At 41.9% G+C, this 18,924-nt stretch overlaps 1 protein-coding gene across 5 annotated transcripts; it reads right to left on the bottom strand.

Annotated features, from left to right (window-relative positions):
• Positions 1 to 223: 223 nt before the first annotated feature.
• On the bottom strand, positions 224 to 18,061 carry MYOT (myotilin). 5 transcript variants are annotated; one of them, XM_032777943.2, is made up of 11 exons: positions 17,637 to 18,051; positions 15,633 to 15,668; positions 15,066 to 15,242; positions 11,591 to 11,744; positions 8,881 to 8,982; positions 6,427 to 6,476; positions 5,673 to 5,808; positions 4,072 to 4,279; positions 2,101 to 2,266; positions 1,373 to 1,506; positions 224 to 841 (listed from the first exon to the last, which is right to left on the bottom strand). In XM_032777943.2, exons 3-11 carry the CDS (start codon positions 15,155 to 15,157, stop codon positions 669 to 671), a joined length of 1,215 nt encoding a protein of 404 aa, XP_032633834.1. In that variant the 5' UTR covers positions 15,158 to 15,242; positions 15,633 to 15,668; positions 17,637 to 18,051; the 3' UTR covers positions 224 to 668. The 5 variants fall into 5 exon arrangements, with proteins under 5 accessions (XP_032633834.1, XP_074924260.1, XP_032633831.1 ...); XM_075068159.1 differs by having other exon boundaries at positions 15,066 to 15,668; positions 17,637 to 18,061; XM_032777940.2 differs by having other exon boundaries at positions 6,427 to 6,473; positions 15,066 to 15,668; positions 17,637 to 18,059.
• Between the last annotated feature and the right edge of the window lie 863 nt (positions 18,062 to 18,924).

The following is an 18,924-nucleotide window of genomic DNA, read 5'->3' as shown; positions in this document are numbered from 1 at the left end:
AATACTGAAGGCTTTTTACTTGAACAAGTGTTCATAAATACTATGCTCGCAGCTTTATTTACCAAACACTATCAGAAGGCAGGTAACTAGATAGTTTGTATTGCCCAAGAGAAGGGACAGTGTTGTGGGGATAAAAGAAAAATGCCATCTTTGCAAGCCTACCAGCTGTCTGATACTGAACATCTAAAATTCCTGATTTTAATAAAGCAGAATAGTCATAAGCTGTATTTTATATTTAGTGCTTTATTTGCATTTGACATAAATCCACATAAAAACATTCAAATCTATTTGGTTTTAGTATTCAGGCAGCACAAAGTTTGTTTTACTGAGAGTGGTGATATTAAAAAACAGTACAAATAAACATGCTTTTCCTTGTAATTGAGCATAGATGTAGTTAAACCTACACTTCCATCATCACCAACTGCCCTGGCTTCTTAGGCTTTACAGTTAAAATACAACAGTTGAGTGTTATCTGCTATATTCACCAATCCATACAAATGGAGTACTACCTTGGTAAAATCAGAACAGCAGGAAATATGTGCACGAGTCAAATTATAAATAAAATATGTAGGTATGTTTGCTAGTTAGAGCAACTGCCACTTAACTGCATATATATGGAGTTAGGATATGGGTCTGTTACATAAGTGCATTTTCCTCCTCTTTTCACATTAAAGTTCATCACTTTCATACAGTCCAGATTGAGCAGCCAGCCGTTCAAACTCTCCTTCTGGTGAGAAAGCTGGTTTCACATCCAGTCCTTTAGTATTGAAAGCCAGGTATTTGCTAAAAGTCGGTCGAACCTTCAACTGCTTGGGGGTTGGCATTGGCTTGTATGTGTGAGCTGAAACAGACCAAGAGATGCCTCATTTGGCTACTATGGATTGTTAAAGTCCCAAGAGAAGACAGAGCTGCAGCATGCCAGGTCAATTGTTAACTGTTGTTGTCCTATGCACAAATGAATAGGCCCTTGAGGGAGAGCTCACCTGTAAGCCCCAGCACTCAGACATTGATAGGGAAGTTGGAGGAGATCATAGTCTCCTCCCACCCGCCTCCCTGTTGATACCAAGGGAATTGGGGATAATTAAAAACAAAAATGCAAGGAGAGTGGTGGTGACAGAATATTTGCAAGTTGTGAAGTACCCATCCCCAGTGTATTTGGGTGCTCTGTTAATGGGGAAATTTCTTTGGCTGCCTTGAGTAGTTTATTTATGGGGTATTGCGTGTCTGATAGTATCTTTGGGAACATGTTCATCTAGTGCTCACAACTAGATTGGATCTTTGCTCAGATCTGTTCTGAATGAGGGGGAAGTCCCATTCCTACCCATCACGTTAGCTCATAATACAAGTTCTAGTTTGACATTTATACACTTACTTGCAACATCCAGTCTGCAGTGGCATGTGGCCACTCCTGCCTCGTTGACTGCAGATACTGTGTACCAACCGGCATCTTTCTTATTAACGTTATGGATTAGGAGGCAAATCTTTCCAGGATTATCATAGAACAAACTGAAAAATATTTTTTTTGTTTGTTTTAAGTGCACGAGGGGCAAAGAAATAAGTTGACTTAAAGGATGACTTTCATGGGGGAAGACCCTAAAGAGCAATGAACAATTTTTGCAGGAGACTAGAAATCAAAAGTGATCCTCTCCTGCCTCCCTCCCCAAAAAAGTGCACTGGATTACACTCTCACCAAGTGTTGTTGCTATTCTTTGATTAGTTAATTATTAGCACCTATAGACCCCAAATCAGGATCAGGGCTCCTTTGTGGGTGCTGTAAAAACAGAGATAACCGTCAAACATGTTACAATATTTTGATCTCAAATCTGTGCTTGCAAGTGAGCAAGTTGTACATTTTGGGTGTGTGTATTTACAAAGTAAGAGGTCAGAGGGAGTGCTCTTTCCTTGCACTCAAGCGAAATATCTTCACCACAGTGGGAATGACTCCCAGCCAACCCATTCACCATGTTTGTTGTTCACTAGTTACGGACACATCCAGCTGGTAAATGCATATGCTGCATCTTTAGAGACTACATTATTTGTGTTTCATATACGGGCTATTTTTTTTCTGATACATCATTGGCCAGTTTATTAGTCACATACCTTATTCGGTCTGTATTATACTGTAGCATTTCATTGTTTCTTTTCCAGTAAATCCGTGGTGTAGGGATGGCAGAAATCTGACATTCCAGTCTGGCTGAATCCCCTTCATAAACTCTTTTGCTTTGTGGTTTGAAGATAAAACATGGAGCTTTCTGATGTTCCTTTGCTAAGTTATAAGAGAGAAGGTTGTAGTAGATTGCATGTTTAAAAAAATAAATAAAAATCAAAAGCTAAGGAATCCATCCATGGGTACACATGCTCCTGAATGGAGTCTCCTTGAAGGCCTTCTCTGGGATTCCAGGGGCATAAGGATGGTAGTAGGTGCATCATTTCTCAGGATCGGAATCCAGCTGTCTTAGGACTTGTCTACAAGAGGACGTTCATTAAAGTTAATATGAATGAACTGAAGCTGTGAAGTCAGTATGCATAAGTTAAAGGGCATTAAACCCCTGTGTGGATGTTCTCATTCAGAAGTAAAGAGGCCTTCATTTGCTGGAGGATAAGTTTTGTTGTTTGTTTGTTTTATATAAATAGGCGCTTTTGAAAATACCACCCAGCATCTTGCCCCTTACACGTGGCTTTGACAATATACCCCTGCAAGCGTTTGAGTTTATCTCCACCTCCCAAAGTCTCTTTGCCGTAACATAAGCACCCAAGCAGTAGGCACCAGGTAGTGTAGATTGAAAGGAAATGCACAGCTGATATAACTGGAAGGCAAACAGGCAAGGGAATTGTACCAGCTGTGAATATGGCCCTGAAAGCAAATGAAGGCCCTGTGCATGCTATAGCTTGAATCATGACCGCAACATCTGTGCTGGGAAAGAATTCATAAGCAAAATCCTTAAGTTTCTGAACAAAGTTGCTGCTTTCAGGTTTGTTGAAACTGTGGCTTTATATATTACTCATCCAACAGTTTGTGGTGATAGAGGAGGATATCGGACAGTGTGTTTGAAGAATGGGCCACAGGGTGTTAAATAAGAGAACTTTTGCCCAGCAAGGAAATGTAGTAAGTTAGGTGGGTTTCAACTCTTTGTTTTCTACTTCTGTGCAAGGAAGTAGGTCATGCAATGGAATTAAACGATGTTCAATTTTTGTTGAGTGTAAGTTGAATAGAAAAATATTAAGGTGTTATTTGGAAGACACAACGTAGGTGGAATCAGACAAAATTACTTTAAAAGCACTCTCAACCCCAGACAAATGAAGAAAGCAGTAATCTATGCTGACAGAAATAAGGCCACAGATCAATGCTCAGTGAGACTTTTTGCATGAGTGCAGACTACTCGTGTGAATAAGATTTTTCATGATTGGGGCTTAAGGAAGCCCAAATTGTTTTTGATTTAAATGGAACTAGGATTTCACTCAATGAGAACTTTGCTGTTGCTTCAGCAGGGCTAGAATTTCACCACTTGTCTTGTCTGGAATGCACATTTGTCTTAGAGATAGAGATATCTTCTGAAAAATTAATCTCTTCATTCAACATGTTCAAAAATTATTAGTTTATAAATAACTTTAGAAAATGAGTGTGGTATGTGTGATGTTCATATCTCTGTATTTTGTAAGATATATATAAATTTTACAGTTCCCATATACGAAACTGACAAAATAAGCAGCCAAGAAGGAATTTTCAAGAGTTCTCAGCACTGGCTTAACTCTCTGCTCTCGTTGAAGTCAATGGGAGTTTTAACATTGGCCCAGCTCTGCTCCCACTAGAATCAATGCTGACAACTTTGGAAAAATCCTATCCCAAGTTGATCCATTTTTCCAAGCCCCGCATTTGGTATGAATAATTTTTCCATTGTAGTTCTTAAACCTGGAGATCATGAAGTAGAAGAGTTCAAAGATAAAAGCAGACATCCTGATACGTTTGTAAAGGTCTTTCAGACACAGGAAGAAAAGGCATTAGTAGACTTTTGGGCACACACAATTGGAGAATAAAGATTTCCAGGTTGCCATCACATCTATATATCTTACCAATTACATCCAGTTGTACTGTAAAGGAGGCTTCTCCAGCACGATTGGAGGCCACACATTCATATGTCCCTGCATCAGAGCCTCTGACCACTTCAAAAATGAGTGAGTAAAAGCCCTTTTCAGACACTATCATTTTATGAAAGTCATCTGGGTGGACCAACCTTCCATTTAAATACCATACCAGATCTGGAGCTGGTAGCCCACTGACCTGTGAAACAAGAAAAAAAAACAAAAACCCACAACCATGAACAAACAATCTTAAACCATTATAGTACTGTAGTTATTAATGTTTAAATCTAAAACCATCAGGGCCCCTCCACTACAGAAAGTTTCGTTAGCTTAGAGGACCAAGTCAGGATTATACCCTTGGAAGTTCCACCCAGGAGTGGTTTTCTTTGTAAATTATGATGTTTATAGAGTAGTCTAGTGGATTTGGAGACATGAACTTTAGTTATGAGGCAATGGAGTCTCCTCACAGAAAGCTGTGTTGTTGTTCCTAATGACCTGTGAAGTCCCATTTCAATCAGTGGGGTTTGTTGTGGGTGTGCATTCACAAGGGCAAGCCTACCATTTTATCTCAGAAGTCTCTGAGAGGGTCCTCAATAAGGCCACATTTTGAACCAGTTTTATCATCATTAAATACAGTGCTATGGTAATGGAATCTACTCAACTGCAACTACTTAATCTCCAAGATAGTTAGAGATTAAGAACAGCGTTTCAGACTGAGGGCTCAGAGGTCATGTCAAATTCAGAGAAAGTTACTTCAAATTCCTCTACTTGATGCCTCTTCCAGTTTTACATTTACAGAATCGGAAAACAACAAGTTAGGATCAGCACACAAAGCATTTACATTAAAAATTGCCTACAACACAAGAGCTAACTTTTCTTACCTTAAAGTAACAGAGTTATTAGATGAACTTTGTGGAAGTATAATTGTTATGCACATTTTACTTTAAATGTATTTAATAAAATGTTTCAACTTTATTTTTCTTCAAAATTAACCTTTTCTGTGAGCAGCTGCCTTCTATGCTCAGTCAAGGTGACATTTCTAGCTTCAAAGGGGACTTTTTAAGTGCTCTTAAGTGGCAGGCAGCTAGTCCTCAGTTCAGGAGTCTACTTGTATTTGGCACAATTAATCACCTTGTTACATCACACTGAAGTCAATTAGGGCCCCTATTTAGCAAAGCATTTAAGCACTTGCTTACATGCCTTCCTGAATTAAGACCCTAATTTGTGGCAGTAGCATTTAAAAAGTCCTCTTGCAGGATGGCCGTTCATATATTTACAGAGCATACTCAGCATTAGCCACGATCTCATAAATCCTAGTGTGAGTGGGAAGATATAGCTACAGTCAGTCAAATTTCAGGTTTTCTAGGATTAATGTAAAGTTTGCAAAACTTCTCTCATTACTAAAGCTTGTAAAGCTGTTTGGAATGGACACTGGACTTGCAGAGCCAGTAATATTAGACAAGTAGCTATCCAGTTCATAAGGACAGATGTCTCTGAGCTGCAGTGACACCTATTTGTATTGCATGTAGTAATTACCAACAGGCAAATTTAGTTTTAGTTGTACTGGAAGATTGTGTGAACATCTCTCTTACTTTGAAGTCAATCCTGCAAAATCGTCCCTCTTCAACAGTCATTTTGTCTTCAGGCACTTGGACAAAACGTGGTTGAAAAAACTTCTCCTGGATTAAGCCATGCTCCTTCCCCTCTCCTCTTGAGGACTGTCTGCTCCTATAATGTGCACATTTACAGTTACTTACACAAGGTGTACACATGATCATGGACCTGTTACCTTCATTAAAAAAAACAAAAACACACTTTAAAAAGGGATCTGGCTATATTAATAGATCCAAGAATGTTGTTGTCCCTCCAAAGACAAAACAATAGGGTGGGTCCCCCCCTCAATTTCTATTTAGTGAATTATGGTCGCCAACCAGCTATCTGACTAGCTTAGAATGTGTTGAATAGAAGAGCCCACGTACATGCTTCACATAAAAAAGCAGCTATCTTTGGCCTCAGGTCTCAAAGCATTTGCAGCATGCCCAAAGATTCTTGCATCATATCCCATACCCAACAGTTATGCATTACATCACTACACAGAGGTGTATGATATACTTTCTAGAATCCCTAGCCTATTATTTGGCTTGAAGTATGTGGGTTACCAACCTACCTTTGAAATTACTCCAATAACCGAAATAACTGTCACCTTGATTATTCTACAAACTGAAGTTTAACTAAACTTTTATGCTGATGCCTATGAATAGTGCTCTTGTGCACACACACAATGTGGATCAGAACTCACATCTGATAGAAACATTGAAAGTAGCTGGGTATAGATTAAAAAAATACCTGATTTGTGGCGTAGGAACCTGTAGTCTTGTGTTTTCTGAATTCTGCTGCTTGGAAAAGCAAAAATTAAAATAAGTAGCAATGCAGAATTTACCAAGAGGTTGAACTGAAAACACAAGTTGAATAAAAAGCAGTTTGCCTTTCAAAAGCCAATCATTGCAAGCACTTTAGGAGTCTTTATTATAAACTATAAAGAGACTGACATCATGAGGCAATATGCTTACTTATTTTCATCCCAGAGTTCTGCCTTAGCGAGGAACAAATGCTACTAATAGTTTGGAACAGCTTTCTGTCACATTGCACAGGTGACTAGTGCAGTCATTTCCTTTGGCTGAAAGTCTTTTGGCAAACCTATAACCTCTGTTGGAGGGGATTATTCCCACTGGAATATTTGAAATGGGAGCTAGGTACAAGGCGTCCTTCAGTAAAGCAGGAATAGAACAAAGTCACTTTGATACGGTACTAGCAAGAACGCTTTGTTGCGCCTGCTCACAAATGGTACCAATACCCATGAACACGTGTTCAGCTGGAAAATATTTTCCTTGCTAGATCACAGCACCAGCTAAGCTTTCTGATAAGTCCCCATCAAGTTATTAGAAAAGTACCAGTACCCAGGATTGGCTCCTACTAGGACTTCTTTATTTTAGGGTTCTGAGGATGTTTAATACCAGCAAGTCAGAGAATTTCCACCATATTAGCCATGGAGCCAGTTAAATATAGGAACGACAATATAGAAAGCTCTCCTAGGTATTTGAGTGCCTATCACAATAGTAGTCAAGGAGTAAGACACTGATCTTGCACAGTGCTAAGTTTGTTAGTCCAATCCAGTGGTTTGCTTACATATGTGCTTGAAGTTAAGCACATAACCAGTCACATTAAATTTAGTAGGTTACTCAGAGCTTAACTTTAAGCCTGTGCTTAACTGTTTTACTACATTGGGCTATGCTGGTCAATACTGTGCGGGACTGAACCCTATATCCACACTCCATGCCCACTGGTTACAAATGCAAATATCCTCCTTAATACGACCATGCTCATTTAAGATTCAGCTGTAAAGCATCAGTTTGGCCGCCGTTTCCACAGACTGGCCTAAGTAGTAAAACAAATACTTTGTGGTTGGATGGGTCACTGATAGGGGCATTTTGAGAACAATTTGAAGCAACGCATGAAATATCACCAAATTTGCTGTCATGACTTAACCTCCCCTGTCTGCTCTTTGTAGAGCATGCCCCAGACTGCTGCAGAACTAGCTGAGCCAGGACTGATGCAATCACTTTCTTGGTCTTTTACACCCAATTTGCACTGGGGTAAGTAAAAGCAGAATTTGGTTTGAACCAACACTGTAACATGCTTCTTCTCTACAACTATTGGGTGGGAGAATTAGCTTTATTACAAACATCTCATGATTTCTTCCCAAGTGTTTGAGCTTATGGTTTTTACTCTGCATTGAAGTCTAGAGAAGTTTTGCAATTGGACTCCTAACCTCAATTTTCTCTAGTGAAATGAATATTTCAGCTGATATATTGCAGGTTACCCTAGTAACATACAGCAGAAGGCAATCTTTGGAAACTGGGATGGTTTCTCCTGGGTATGCAGATCCTGGGTGCCACACCATAGCCCTTTCTAGTAATCTGGACCAGAGAAATACTGAAGGTAATGTCTTATTGACCTGTTCTGTATAGTGTAGCAGCCAATGGATATTGTTTGGGGGAAGCAGGCAAATCCAAAAATCAGATATGCTTTTTTAGCATCTTAGCTATACATTCCCAGTTATCTGCAGTACCCAATACAGAATCAACTTCTATCGTAGTATTTTACACATTCTTCTATCTTCCCCTTCTGTTTTATTTCATGAGTTTTCTTTCCTCCTTGTATTAACCAGGTAACTAATATCATCCTAGCAGCTAGCATTAATTATTCCATTTTTTGGACAGGATGGTTAAAAAAAAATCCAAAACCCAGATGCTGACCTCTTGTGGTCATGTCACTATTCATAACACTAGTTAATCCCAATGTCCTAGCCAAGTTCTAATTCAGGCAGTTACATACTACTTACCTGAATCCCCCTGCCATTTAAATTGATTATTGTATTCGTCAGTCATCACTCCTGTCCAAAATAATCATGCAATGTTGCTGTGAAACAGCTGTTGTGTTCCTCCTCAGAGATGGAATTCCTATATATCCCTACCTGACGGGTGATGTTGTAAGGGTTAAAGCCCAGATTCTCCAAGGTCAATAGGCACCTAAATACCTCTGACTGGGCCTTAGTTAATATTCATATAGTGCTTTGAAATCCTCAGATGGAGGATGCTATACAGAACTTTATAATGTAGCTATCTTGATTTTTCCTTTTTTGTACTCCGTAAAGAGACCTATTCCCCTACCCCATTCCAATACAAGTGACTGAAAATTTAAACGGACAATGGGCACTAGTTTTGGACAGTTTTCATTTACCTGTGAGTTCTGCACATGTTCTTCATTTTGAGTTACAAGCACAGAAGCAGCATTTTCTGGTCCAAGCAGCCTCCGAGCCATTCTCTCTTCATAGGTTAGCCGCTGAAAGAAGGGCAGGACAGCAAATCTGTTAAAAGGGGATTTACTATCACTTGAATTTTAGTTACAATTTCAGATTACCCATAGTCAATTTAGGGCACATTAATATGTCAAAAATTCATGGAGCTGCTGAAAGCAAAGTGTGGCTGCTGCATGCCTGTGGCTATTCCAAAAGATCTGATGTCTTGGAATCTGCTGAGCTCACTCTCAATTGTATATAGTACCCAAATATGTATAGGTCTAAACAGTCTTTTCATCAAGGCCTTGGAAATGCCACCTCTGGCCTCCCACTCCTCCTGTTCTTGCAGAGAACCTTCAAGAGGAGAATGGCCAGGGATGATTAATAACATCATTGACACTAATTGGGAGATCAGAACAAGCTTCCAGGGTCCCCTTACATTAGCACTAGGAGGCCTTTCCAAGTCCACTAGCTGTGCATCTCTTTCAGGCACTAACTGTGTGGTAGGTGCTAAAAACCTACACCCATCCACCATCCACCCTAGGAAGTGCTGCATGCTCTGTCTTGAGCAAGAGGAAATATTAACTGGGTAAGGACTAAATTCTTTCATGGTAGGAGCAAACAGACTTTGACACTGATGCATTTTACACCCAGTTTGCACTGGGGTAAGTAAAAGCAGAATTTGGTTTGAACTTTGATAGCGTTTCCCTCCTACCCCCAGTTTAGAAGCCATATTAAGATAGAAGTTAGGTCCATGACTGGCTGCTAGGCAGTAATGCTAATGCAGGTGTCGAGCTGTGCAGTGTTCATAGTCAGATGAAATGCTGCAAGATGCACTTCTGATAAGGTACATTCTTAAGTCAGATTGGGTCTATATTTAGGTTCTCTCTCCCCCCCCACAATAGATTTGTAATTTATATTTTAGATATATATGGCCTGCTCTCCCTCTCACTGAACGTCTATTGACTTCAATGAAAGCAGCATCCAGCCTTTACCTGCTAAGCTTTTACCAAGTCTCAGACCAATAGGAATGTTTCCACAACACATTAGAGCCAGCTCTCTACAAGTTGGCTTGCTTCTTCCTTGGTGACACTGCACTTGGAGAGTGGTTTTTTTAAAAAAACACCTCTACAATTTGTATTTCATGGCCCAGGAAAGCTGCATTTCAAGCCTCTTGAACTTAGGCAAATGTGTGCCTGGGGTGAAGAGACTTTTTACTAGGGTTACCATACGTCCATATTTTCCGGGACATGTCTGGCTTTTTAGTTCTTAAATCGCCGTCCGGGAGGAATTTTTAAATATCTAAAAACGTCCGGAAAAATATGGATGTATGGTAACCCTAGATGGGAGTTGCCGGAGCCGTGGAGCGGGGCTTTCTGGCAGGTTCCTCTGGCTCCTCGGGTCAGGTTGGGGGGTGGGGCGGAGGGCTCCCTGCCCACTGCTGGTGCCTGCAAGCCCCGCCCCCACAACTCTGATTGGGCAGGAGGGAGCTACAGCCAATGGGAGCCACAGAGCTCACGCTTGTGGCGGGCGCAGCATGTGGAGACCCCTCGACTGCCCCTAATCCTAGGAGCCGAGGGACCTGTGGCAGGAGGGGTGGGTAGGTGAGTGGGGCGGAGTGAAGAGGTGAGTGGTGAGCCAGAAGCGGTTGGAAGGAGTGAGTAGGCGAGCGGGGGGAGGGTGAAGAGGCAAGTGCGTGGGGAGCCAGTGGCTGGCTGGCAGGCAAGTGAGGAGACAAGTGGTGAGCGGGGAGGGTGAAGTGGCGGGGGGGAGCTGGCGGCGGGGGTGTGTGTGTGAAAAGGCCAGTGGCAGGCAGCAGGGGTTGAAGAGGTGAGCTGCAAGGGAGCCAGTGGCAGGTGGGTGGGTGTGTGTGAGGAGGTAAGCAGCAGCGAGCCAGCGGCAGGTGGGGGTTCTTGGGGCAGACATGGGGGTTTCTGTCAGGGGAGTGAGGAGGTGAAAGGTGGTTGAAGGATTGAAGAGGGATGCAGCAAGCCAGCGGCGGGCCAGGGGGTGAGGATGGGTTCAGTGGCAGGGCCAAGCATCTGGGGCAGAGTGGTGGTGGAGCGTGGGAGGAGCAGGGGTGGACTGTTGGCAGGGCCGACACCCCTCATGGAGTGTTCAGATATGGTAGCCCTACTTTTTACAGAAAATGGTTTCCTTTGAAATAGATATCCGGACGTTTGTGTTCTGGCAAACTAAATTTTCTTTAGACAATTCAGTTTCTTTTTAGTAAGCCAATACAAAGCACTGTGGGATGTTGTTAGGTGCCCTCTAAAAGGGGCTTTAGGGAAGATTGAGACAAGATAGCAGCCACTTATCAGAGGGCAATTGGTCACTTTTACTTCTCAGTGTTACTAATTAAACCTGACTGACTAGAATGATAAACTACAGATGTAAACCAGGATAAACACACCCATGCAAAATTCTAAAGCTAAAGTTTCCCTGGGGCTTCTGGTCAACTGTGGCCATTGCGGTTATGACTGAAGTAGTTCCAGCCCCTCTTCTACAAACAGTTGCTTTCTAGGGGCTGACAAAGACGTAAACCAATATGTGATTAATTAAAGCAGATGGATACAAGTCTCTGAATTGCTAGAAGTCTTCTAATGAAATTCAGACTAAGTGGATTCTTTGCACTAATAGGTTCACTCTTACCTGGTTGCCGTTATGAAGAAGGTTGTCTTTGCCTCGCAGTTTCCTTTCCAAGTCTTGAATGAGGGCTTCTTTTGTTCCTTGTATCTCTTGATCTGATGTCTTGTATGTTAGCTTGGTGCTGGCTTGTTTGGTATACATTGGCTTTGAGTAATTACTTTATACAAGAGACAGACAGAAAGTCACTCCTTTGAGCTAGCCTAGGTGCGAGTTAGGACTGCATAAAATCTAGGTAGAGAATATATATAAATATTCAAATTTATATTTGCCCTTCATTAGCTATAATGTTGGCTACGAATCAGTTTGTAAAGTCTTGGGAGATGTAAACCACTATACATGCCAAGTATTGTTACTGAGACACAGAGTTCAGGGAAAAGGGCCTGCATTAGGCTATGTCACCTGGTAGACAGCACAAGTACCAGACATGCATAGGTCACCCTTATCACCTGAACCACTGTGAGCAAGGCCTTTAACCCCTTCCTGTCCCTTAAAAGCCATCAGGGGCCTCAAAGCTTCCTCTGTCTATCTGGGCAGAAGAGGAGCAAAAAGCAGGTAGAGACTCAGGCAGACAGTGCAGCAGGGATAAGGATTAGGCACACCAGTCATTGCATGCTCACCCCTCTCTGCAGCTGGAGCAGAGGGTCATCAGTTAGTTCCCAAGGGGCTGGAGTTATATGGCTCAGAAATAGTAATAGAGGGAATAAAGGGTGTTTTTTGAGGAGGAAGGGAGGTATGGAAGGAAGAGAGGGCAATCATTCTCCTCTGCTTGCCATGGGGCCCACCAGCCATGAGTGGATGTCAGTGGTGATAAGAGCAGGATTAACAGGTGCAGGGGCTGCTCAGCAGCTTTTACTCCACAGTCCTGAGGGACCAGAGATGGGACATTGTAGGGTTGGGAGAAGAGTGACCCATAGATCCTTGGACTATGCAGGTTTACTTCTCCATGCACCCCCTACCTCCAGCTGAAGGAATGATTAAGAAACAGAGGTTTGCATCATGTAGTTCCCCTCTGTTCCCCTCCCAGGGGTTTTGGAGAAGGGTCTGAAATAACCCCCAATATCAACTTCAAGAAAGGTTAATAACCTAACTTTGTATATTTCCAAAGGTAGGGGAGAAAACAAATTCATTCAAGTAAGGTATCTTCCCACCACTCATCACATCTTCCTTCCCCAGGCCTTAGTAGGAACTTGGGCCATTCTTTTCTTGGGCTACAGTTTGATACCCAATCACAGTCTGGGTTGCGTGAGAGGGCTCAGAGATGGTGTCAGTTATGGCCAACTTTGTGTGTGTGGTAAGGACTATAAGGTTATATTCCACCTAGTTATATGGTGGATGCATTGGTGCATTTTTACCACAACTCTTTCTGTAGGGTCACTCCACAGCTGGACAAGTGTTTTGGGTAGAAAAATCTGCATCTAGTGATCCTTTGAGTGACAACCAGATGAACAAATGTGCACACACAGAGCGTGGTTGTGCCTTTCGTTTGAGTTCTCACTACCCAGGGTATTATCTAGGTAAAACGCTATGGTTTAGGGATACAGTACCCAAGGCTATGCAGAGCACTCTGTGTCCCTTTTGGAAATATATCCTGCAAACTTCACAGAGGTGGGGTTTACCAACCTCATGCCCCATGAGTGAGGATTGCAGGATCAGACTGTTGGTAAAAGCTAAGATGATTTACATAGGCAATGTCCTTTTCTGGTCATTTCTTGCTAGAAGGCTTGGGTAGTGTATTGGAATAGGGTAGCATCCCTTGGAATAGTTTTGTGAGCTCGCTGGTGGTGCTTTAGTTGAAGAAGCAGACAGAATGCAACCAGAGCAGCAGTGTAAGTTGTAGCAGGGCTGTGTATATTCTAACATGAGTATTTGGATCCCATCATGCCCCTATGTTTCCTTCATATTATGTTTGTTCCATAAAGAGCAAGAGTCCCAGCAGCTTATTTACAGTGCAGACTATTCCAAATACTCTTCTTCACCCACTGAGTGCTTCCTAGTAATCAGAGCAGGGGAATTGGAACCAGGATTTCAGATCTCTTCCTGATGCTTGACTATTTTGAAATAACTGCATGACCGTGGCAAGTTACTCAGTCTGTGTTCCTCAGTTTACCCACCTGTAAAATTATTGGGATAATAAGGCTCCCCTGTTTCATGGAGTATTGAATTTACATAAGATTTGTAAAGCATTTAGAGATCCACAGACAGATGACATAGTGGAGCTGCAAAGTATTCCGTTGTATGATTGTGGCTATCACAGGCATGTATCTAATTATCACACATACTACTTCTAGTTCTGTTACGGAGAAGTATGGGGCTAGTTAGAATGACACCTAATCTAATTAATATTACCTGCCCTTTATCAATCACACCACAGTTGTGCTTCAGGGAAGCTGGTAGCCTTTTAATTTTCACGAATATGAGCATTTAATCCAACTTTCTGCCCAAAATAGCAAACAAAACACACTCCCCTCCATAATCCCCAATGCAGTTGCTAGGGCACATTCTTCCCTTGCTCTTCATATGAGCTCCCAATGAGGTCACTGAATGTCTTTCCATAGACCTCAAAATGGCACTGAATCTGTGTGCCACACATCAGGGAGGAGACGCTGGTCCTTGGTTTAAAGGGATAGAACTTTGAGAAGCTCTCAAGTCACTTACACCTCAGAATCATTGAAATGGGATTCCTGAAAAGTGTTACTAAGGGGCAGTTTCTCAATCTTTGGATACATAAAGTGAGAGGCAGTCAGGGGATATACCCTGGTGTTTTGCTATGAAACGTTAAAGCTCCTGCATAGCAGTGCTCTCACAATGAGCTCTTTTAATACAGAATTCCTGTTTTCTGAAATTGAATGAAATCAGAGAATAATTTAATGTAGGCAATTTAAGATGAGTGCCAAACCCTTGGTTTGGCTGCCCTCATGGAATTCGTTTCCACCATAACAAAGTAGACTGCTCATCACCGTCTGGTCTACGTTACAGACCTATATCTGTATAACTACATCGCTCGGAGTGTGAAAATCCACACTCCTTAATGACATAGTTATACCAACCTCCCTTCCACACCCCGTGTAGACCTCACCGACGTAGCTACTGCCTCAGGATTAACTGTGGATTAACTGCACTGACAGGAGAGCACTCTCCCATCATCTTAGAGCATATTCATTGAAGTGCTAAGGTGATGCTCTGCGCTGACGCAGCATTTTAGCTGTAGACTTGCTCTCGTGCTAACAAATGAATGCACAGTGGAGGATTATTTAAAGAATTTGCAGTTTAGTTTCTAATTTACAGATACTTCTCTCAACCATGCCTGTGCGAGTAAGGCAAGTAGGATTAGGAGCTAATGAGAGTTTAGTCATTGGCTTCCTTGGGATCAGGATTTTACCCAATATATGGACATAGCTTGGTCAAAACTTGGAGCGGCACAAAACCTGCACACAACCAATTCAAAGCATGGGAAAGTTAGAAGCCTGGACATACTTACTTAGATTCCACAGTAGAAAGAGCTTGGCTGTTATAATCAGACTGTGAGGGCAACACTGAGCAAAGGAATGCTGCAGGGGACTGGTTATGCATGGATGAAAGCCTTTGCCCAGAGGAGGAGGTAGCAGGAGACTGTGCAGATGCAGGTGTGATGGGAAATGCAGATTCCTTATGGGAGCTATGGGAAGACGAGGAGAGAAAGATTGGGGAGCTCAGCGATGAAGACGAAGAAAACTTCTGCTCACTAGAGTTACGAGGCTGGATTAGAATTGATGACTGTTTGGTTTGACTGCTTGAAAATGCAGGTGTCTTGGGTCCCGGAGGCTGCAGTTTCCCTTGACACGTATTCTGAGACTGGATAAAATGTTTTGGACGCTCGTAGTTAAACATGCTTGGTTGGCATACAGAGGACATGGATGGGAGATTACTGACACTCATAGGGGAGGTTTCGTGACAGTCCTGGCTTTTTGTAGGTGACAATGGGCTTTGGGTTGGTGGCTGGTAAAAATTAGATGATGGACCACAAAAACTTTCTTGGCTAGGTTCCTGGGTAGAATGGAATCCCTACCTCGATGGAAAGGGGCTGTCTTGATGTGGATTATTCCTTTAGGAAGACAATACAAATAACAAATTGTACGTTACAATTTGAGTTGTAAGTATTGTGTAGAGAGCAGTCACTCAGATGCATGAGCATCATGCTCTTTGGAGTGATTATTAAATATTAATAGATCAATAAACCATGTCTGAAGTTTCTATTTTTAGCCATTCTAGAGCTATGTGAACAATACATTTCTGATTATCATATGGAGTTCTACTCCCCCACTCAACCTTAGCTTGTTGCTCACCACAGGTGTCTGCTCTGGAACAGCATGGTAACTTCTGTCACAAAGTAATAGAGTTGCAATGATCACCTTGAAAACATGAATCAAGCATGACCTGATGGTGCTGCCTGCCTGAATCTGCAGGCATCCTGAAGTGATCACTCTAAGAGGTGTGAATTGCCACAGTCAGCTCAATCAAGGAACTGTGGTCTATATAATTCTGCCCCCAGGAATCTAGCATTTTTCCAGTATGGCACAGAATTCAGTATTTTGGCCATGAAATTCATCAATTCACTGCACTGCTAGTGAAGCATGAACTGGGGTCTGTATCAGATCACTAGAGTTTTGTTAACTCTAGGTTTATTAACTAGTAGATTAATTCTTTTGTTTTATTAAAAAAAATCTTATCTTCTCAGAATTGTCATTATAGGACTATAGTCCTCATTTTAATGTCACTAAGTTAAATTTTCCATACTTTGTATAATGCCTTATTGGACACCAAAAATCAAATAATTTCTGAGCTCAAATTTTATGACCAATTCAGATTAGGTGTGTAAATATGAAACTAGCGAAGGGAAGTGTGTATTTCAGCCTTTTGCATGTAATAGCAGTTCCCCTAGTTGAAGTTATCTGCTGAGATTTGTTAGTGAGCATTAATACTGAAGTTGCTGTGAGTGAATGCTAATTGAAAGCATGGCTGTAGTGAAAGATGTTTGTCTTGCCAGATAGCACACAGACAGTACTGATTAAGCCAGAATATATAGCTAGATAAAGCACTGCTATAAGATACAATAGGGCAAACAAGCTTAGAAGAAGGCTTGATTATATTACATGTCTAAACTATACCTTTTATCAGTTATAAAAAAGCAAATTTCATAAAAGTGAACCAAGCAAGTCGCTGAATTGTAAAAGCTGTTCTTAAATAGAGAACTATAAATCTACACAAGTTACATGTGCTAGAAAAAATTGCAGTCTTGTCCAACTGAGATCAGCTGTTTTGCTGCTCTTTTTCTCTATATATATACACACACACAAGCACAGTATATTGTATTCCTTTCTTAGGAAAGCCAAAGAAGGGTTCCATGAGGTCATAAATTCCCCTGGGGAAGAGATCATATTCTTAAGACATCGCTCCTGTTTTAAACAAGAGGTAAAGCTTCCATTTCCTAGTGCTGTTTATCAATGTAGTTGCAAATTAACCATAAGAGAAGAGGAATTTTCTTATTAAAAAGTCCCTAACTTTTCCCTTCTGCACATTCTTGGAATGTGAAACTAATTTCTAATTTCTGGATCATGTCCAAACTATTTTCTTGTTCACCAGTGCAACAAACTCAATTAAAAACCAATAATTCAGCAATTGTTACTGTAATATTTTACAGACCCATTTTATCCACTATCCATTTACAACCCTCCCCCCCAAAAAAAGTTCTAGAGAACTCTCCCAATACTGTACATAAGTAATTATGTAAATACATCTGTTTAGTAAGGTCTATCCTAAACCTTTTCTTGTAATATGACTACACTTTACATTTCAGATCAAGTACATTTTCCTTATAAGTAATTCTGAGTTCACATCAAAAGACTTGTTTTTCTCAACGTTTTCCAGATGAACTTGCAAACTACAGTACAAACACTATGCATTTGACTGAGCAATGTTATTCAGTGCATCACTTTTTTTTCTTTAGTACAGATCAGACAGTACTGCTAATCAGAGATCTCAAATAAAAGTGACAGGTGAAAAAAATACTTACCTACAGAAGTTGTCACCTGGGCTGTAACCAATATTTTGCGGACGGAATAGTCATTCCCTGACACGGACTGTAATCATAGTAGCACTCTGCTTAGTGTTATAAGACCAAGGACTTTTATCTGCTGCCAGATAATGACATCTGATGTACTCCCTTGTCCACCTAGCTGTGCAAGCATATCAAAATAAGAGTCCCCAGCTTAAACACTATCAGTTGCACTTCAGTTAGGTTTCATGGAATAAGCCCAGTTCTTTTCAGATGGCTGTGTCGCAAGCGGTCGTGTCTCTTTGCGATCTGCTTATCAGTGATCTACATCATATAGTACAAACACAGGTTAATACAGCTACATAGCCACTTGTTTGATTTTTTTTTTTTTCCCATCTCAGTCCAATTTTCTGAGAAAGGGGACTTGTAATGACTTGGAATACTTCACAGGCTCTGCACCAGGCTGCCCGATCCTGCTGCTTGCTCTAGCCAAGGCTGGCTTTAGGCCTATTCCACTAATTCCCCCGAATTGGGCCCCGTGCCTAAGAGGGCCCTGTGCCCAGTGAGAATCCCTTCCCTGGCTAGAGGCACCTTTTTAATTTTTACTCACCTGGCGGCACTCCGGGTCCGGGTCTTCAGTGGCACTTCGGCAGTGGGTCCTTCACTTGTTCTGGGTCTTTGGCACACTTCAGAGGTGGGTCCTTCAGTGATGCTGAAGACCTGGAGCAAGTGAAGGACTCGCTGCCGAAGTTCTGCCAAAGACTTGGAGCACCGCCCGGTGAGTACAAGCCCCACCTGTTTTTTTTTTATGTGGTTTTTTTTTTTTTTAAGTCATCCCTGCTGGGGCCCCATCGAAACTGTTCAAATTGGGCCCCACACCTCCTAAAGCCGGCCCTGGCTCTAGCTTCTTGCATGGGTGCAAACCGCAGTGTTTCTTCCAGCTGAATATGGACCAGTGATGATGGGCAGTGACTGGAATTTCCCTGCGGGGGCTTTGAGGATGGGGTGGGTGGGAGAGTCCAGCAGGCAGAGGGTGGACTCCAAGGCGATAGGAGACTTATAAATATCTAGCACTGCTGCACTGGGAGTTGGGGGAGATACATGATTCATTTTCCTTGTCTGGCTGAGCAGCCGCTTTATGCAGAGGGAACCCCTCCCCCTCCCGGACAAGCTGAGGGACTCTAATTCTGAAAGAGAGACCAGAAGCAATAGTAGTGTAGTGCAAGTGCTCAGATTTCAGTTCTGCCAATCTTGTCACAGCCCCCTTTGTTGCAGCACCTCCCTAGCATGCAATGTTCTTCCCTCC

Source organism: Chelonoidis abingdonii, chromosome 7 (genome assembly GCF_003597395.2).
Source record: "Chelonoidis abingdonii isolate Lonesome George chromosome 7, CheloAbing_2.0, whole genome shotgun sequence".
Classification (NCBI taxonomy): domain Eukaryota; kingdom Metazoa; phylum Chordata; order Testudines; family Testudinidae; genus Chelonoidis; species Chelonoidis abingdonii.
Note: the sequence above shows the minus strand (reverse complement) of the source record. Positions and strands in the feature narration are given on the sequence as shown.